General features: G+C 33.9%; 1 protein-coding gene across 1 annotated transcript; it reads right to left on the bottom strand.

The window, feature by feature from the left end:
* Positions 1-3,344: 3,344 nt before the first annotated feature.
* LOC120203827 (protein BIG GRAIN 1-like E) lies at positions 3,345-4,115 on the bottom strand. Its single transcript, XM_039203994.1, has one exon. It carries the CDS (start codon positions 4,113-4,115, stop codon positions 3,345-3,347), a length of 771 nt encoding a protein of 256 aa, XP_039059925.1.
* Between the last annotated feature and the right edge of the window lie 374 nt (positions 4,116-4,489).

Below are 4,489 nucleotides of genomic sequence, written 5' to 3'. Positions count from 1 at the left end.
TTAGAAGAACTATCGATATCTGTGAAATCATCTTGAAAGGTCATTTCATAATCAGATGAGTTGTTATCAGAATCAACATATTGCCAGAATGCAAGCTTTTCAAGAGTTTATACTATTGAGTTTTATTCTCAAGAGGTTTTATGACATTATATCTACATCTACATTTATCAAAAATGATAGATTCTTTGATTTGAAGAAGACAGATATATTGGGTTTTTACAATTGAAGAAATATTTAATTCACTCATCTGAAATCAAATAACTTAACATTCATGCATCACATTTTAGGTATTTACAAAAATAGGTGCATTTTCATTCATTTTCATCTATGTTGAATTTTTAACAGGAATTTCAAAGATTTTAGCAAAGATTTGAATTCATCAAATTGATGGATCATCATTTCCAGAGGAAGAGTTCATAATGAGAAGAACTCGTCATCTGAAGAAGGAAGAAGAAGTTCATAATGAGAAGAATTTGTTCAACCTTTTGTTTAAATTCATCACTTGATGGATCATTCTTTTCCAGAGAAGGTTCATAATGAGAAGAACTCATCTGAAGAAGGAAGAAGAAGTTCATAATGAGAAGAACTTGTTCAACCTTTTGCTTGAATTCATCAAATTGATGGATCATCATTTTCAGAGGAAGAGTTCATAATGAGAAGAACTCGTCATCTGAAGAAGGAAGAAGAAGTTCATAATGAGAAGAACTTGTTCAACCTTTTGTTTAAATTCATCAAACTGATGGATCATCATTTCCAGAGGTAAAGTTCATAATGAGAAGAACTCATCTGAAGAAGGAAGAAGAAGTTCATAATGAGAAGAATTTGTTCAACCTTTTGCTTGAATTCATCATTTGATGGATCAACATTACCAGGTAAAGTTCATAATGAGAAGAACTCATCTGAAGAAGGAAGAAAAAGTTCATAATGAGAAGAACTCATCAAGAGCTTATTCAACCTTTTGAATGACTCTATCACAAAAAGGAGGTCATCATCATCCCCAGCAGAAAGTTCATAATAAGAAGAACTTATTTGGAGAAAAAGAAGAATTTATTCAATATCTCCATAATGATTAAAGTAAAGTCAAATGGATAAAAAATTTTATTATCTTTTCATCTTTGCCCTATTCTTGTTAACACAAGAATGAGCAAAGAGGGGCAGCTGAAGATACTATTTTTTATCCATATTATTATTATTATTATTATTATTATTATTATTATTATTATTAATATTATTATCATTATTAATATTATTATTAATATTATTATTATTTTTATTATTATTATTATTATTATTATTATTATTTTATTATTAAATATATTAAATATATATAAATTACAAACCAATTACAATTAAACCGGCCCAGTTACAAACCAACTGAAACCGGTCCGAATCCAACCAGAAACCCTAAATATTTGGGTTTCCAGTTAGGGTTTCTTAACCCTAATCATCCTCAGCCGCCTCATCACAACCGTTGGATCTGGCACGATCCAACGGTCCACATGGTTCCAGAAAGAAACCCTAGGGTTTGATACCCTAGGGCCACGCGGCGCCGCCCCAGCTTCCACGCGGCTGCCGACAGTCTTCTTGCCGCTCCGCCGCTGCCACGTCCCAGCCGAAGACTCCAGAAGCTAGAACACCAGCCGTCCACGCCAAGGCTACGGGGTGAGTCACCACTGGTAGTCCGGTGACTCACCGAAGCCCCCTCTTCGGACCGGTCCGAGACGAACACCGGTGGTGGCTATAAAAGCCACCACCCACCTGAAAAAAAAAGGGGGAGAAAAACACACAGAGAGACAAAAAGAAGAGACAGAAACAGAAAACGAAAAAAAACAGAGAAATAGAAAAAATACTAACCAACGATCTCAGCCAAAAATCCCATAAACAGAAACAAAAAAAAGAAGGAAAAAGGAAGAAGAGAACTTACCGAGGAAGCCCCGACTACCAGATCTCACCGGAATCTTCGAAACAACGAAGGTACTTTTGTAGATTCGCTCCGATTGGGAGCCTTTTAGGAAGAAATAACACCGGAACCGTCCTTAGGACGGTCCGATCTATATATTAGTGTAAAAATCTTTTTTTCCGGCCACCGGATGCGGTGGCCGGCGGTGATGGTCACGGCGGCAGACGGTTGCCGTCCGGTGACCGGCTTCCCTCCGATGAGGGAAGCTAGAGAGAGGGCAGAGAGAAATTTGTTCTCTCTCAGATAGAGAGAGAACAGAAATGATAAAATGAAGCTGGCCCTTCGGGCCAGCCGGTTTTTGGACATATATAGTCCTTCCCGAACGACGTCGTTTCGGGAAGGACTATGCGCGTAATTACAAAATAGTTAAATCCCTTCCGCAGTCCTTCGTATTTGTAAATTTTACATTTTGGTCACTAAACTGAATTTATAATAATTTTAATTCAGTCTTTGAATTTTAATTTTATTCATTTTAGTCCTTTTTATTAAAATAATATATTTAGGATAAATGACAGATTTAATCCCTTAATTTTAATAAATATTTTTTTTATCCTTAGTTCATATTTTTAATTTATTCTATTATAAAATTCTAATTTTAAATAATTTCATTTTTGGTCACTAAATTATTAAATTAGAAAATAAAATATTTAAACCCTATAATTTCAATTAATTATTAATTAGGAATTAGATTTAGTTTTATTTTTATTTATTTTATATGTTTTCATTTTAATGCTTAAAATATATTGTTTTAGTGATATTTTTATTTTATTATATTGTTAAATATTTTTATATATTCATAAATATACATATAATGAATAGTTTTTTTTTAAAATATTTATTTTTAATATCGAAGGAAAGGACAGTCTTAATACAACTGGATGTCTTATTCTGATATTTTAAAATTAAAAAGTAAACAATATTATTTAAATCAATATTTATCAATATCAAAGAAAAGAGCTGTCTTAAGGCACCTAGAAGTTCTTTTCGGATATTTTTAAATAAATAAATATTTTTTATATAATTTTGAAATAATAGGATTATAAATTAAATATATTTTTGAATTTTTTAAATTTTAATAAAAGAGACAATTTATAATTAAAAAGTACCAATTTTGGGCGTTGTAGGGGTGCTAATCCTTCCCTAAACGTAACCGACCACGAATCCCTTTTTTATTATTAAAAAGAACGAATTTTTGGTTATAAAACGCAGATCAGTTCATCTTTTGAATATGGTTTTCTTAAAAACTATTTTAAAAGATAATTTTAGGTATTCGACCTACCTGATCCAAAAGGCCGATGGCGACTCACAAATTATTTTCAAAATTATTTATTAAACATTAATTTCCCCACCAAAATTTAATATTTCGTGCCCGGACGAAAACCGGTTACGACACAGGCAAACCACTCGAATAGCTGCCTAAATCACACCTTTGCAACTCGAAAAGATCGGAGCTCGAGTCACTATCTGCACCATCATCGATCTCACCAAACTTCCGGAAACCTTTCTCTTCTGATTCATTCCGATCAACCCTAACGTTCCTGTTATTCATATCCCGATGATGGGTATCGAGATTCTTATATTTTTCTAAAATCCCATCAATGAACTTGGACTTGTCATGCTTTTTTTCATTCAACAGATCACTGCCTTTGTTGTTTTTTGCAGGTGTGGTTTTGAAACCATAGCTCGAAGAAGAATAAAACGACTTCGTATCGACCGTATTTGAGCTACGAAAATGGCTAAAACTCATCCTCCTTTTCCTTGTTCCACCACCAAGGCTTTCTTCTTCATCTTTCATGGACTGTGTGGTACTGGATTTCGAGTTTTTCTTCTTTCTGGAACGCGTTTGATTGAAAAGTGAGTTCAAGAAGCTGGCGAGCTGACCACCTGGTGAACTCGGTTGCTTGTGTTTTTTCTCTTTATTAACTCGTTTTTCCGGCGGATGAGACTGTTGAAGAAGAGGGTTTCTTCTCATCGGTACGTCCAAACTGATTCGACCTCCTTTCGGTGGCTGCCTCTCGTCCCGTGTGATCTTTTGGCTGATTAATGTTGCACAATTGTAGCTTGCTGCTCCGTTGTAGCCCGAGAAATACTTTGCGGCCTCGAACACATCGAGGTTGCCGGAACCATTCCGGCAACGGAATGCCTTCTTCGACATTATCAGAGTTTGAAACTTAACGCCGCGAATGCGAATGCTGTTAAGAATACACCATGAGGTTCATAAGATTTCTATTTATGATCAACAAAACTGTTAAGTGAAGGAGAAAGGGTTTGAAATGATTGAGTAGTGGGAACTGGGAAGGGTGTAGTTTTATAACTAAGTTGTTCAAACTATTCAATTTTTTTTAAAAAAATCATATTTTAAATTTATATTATCGGAACCCTCGAATTTAATGGTAAGAGAGAGTGTTGTTTTATCTAGAGGTCCGAGATCAAACAGTTACATCTGTATACGTTGTCAATAATTAAGAAATATTTTGATCATATATTATCTTATAATAAGTTTAAACTAATAAAATCAGTAAAATATCT

The sequence above is a fragment of the Hibiscus syriacus genome, unplaced genomic scaffold (assembly GCF_006381635.1).
Source record: "Hibiscus syriacus cultivar Baekdansim isolate YM2019G1 unplaced genomic scaffold, ASM638163v2 tig00010263_pilon, whole genome shotgun sequence".
Taxonomy (NCBI): Eukaryota; Viridiplantae; Streptophyta; class Magnoliopsida; order Malvales; family Malvaceae; genus Hibiscus; species Hibiscus syriacus.
The sequence above is the reverse complement of the archived record's forward strand: the minus strand, read 5'-3'. Positions and strand labels throughout refer to the sequence as shown.

Excerpts from the sequence above, each read along its gene's own strand:
- LOC120203827 (XM_039203994.1), bottom strand. The coding sequence starts at position 4,115 with ATGTCGAAGAAGGCATTCCGTTGCCGGAATGGTTCCGGCAACCTCGAT.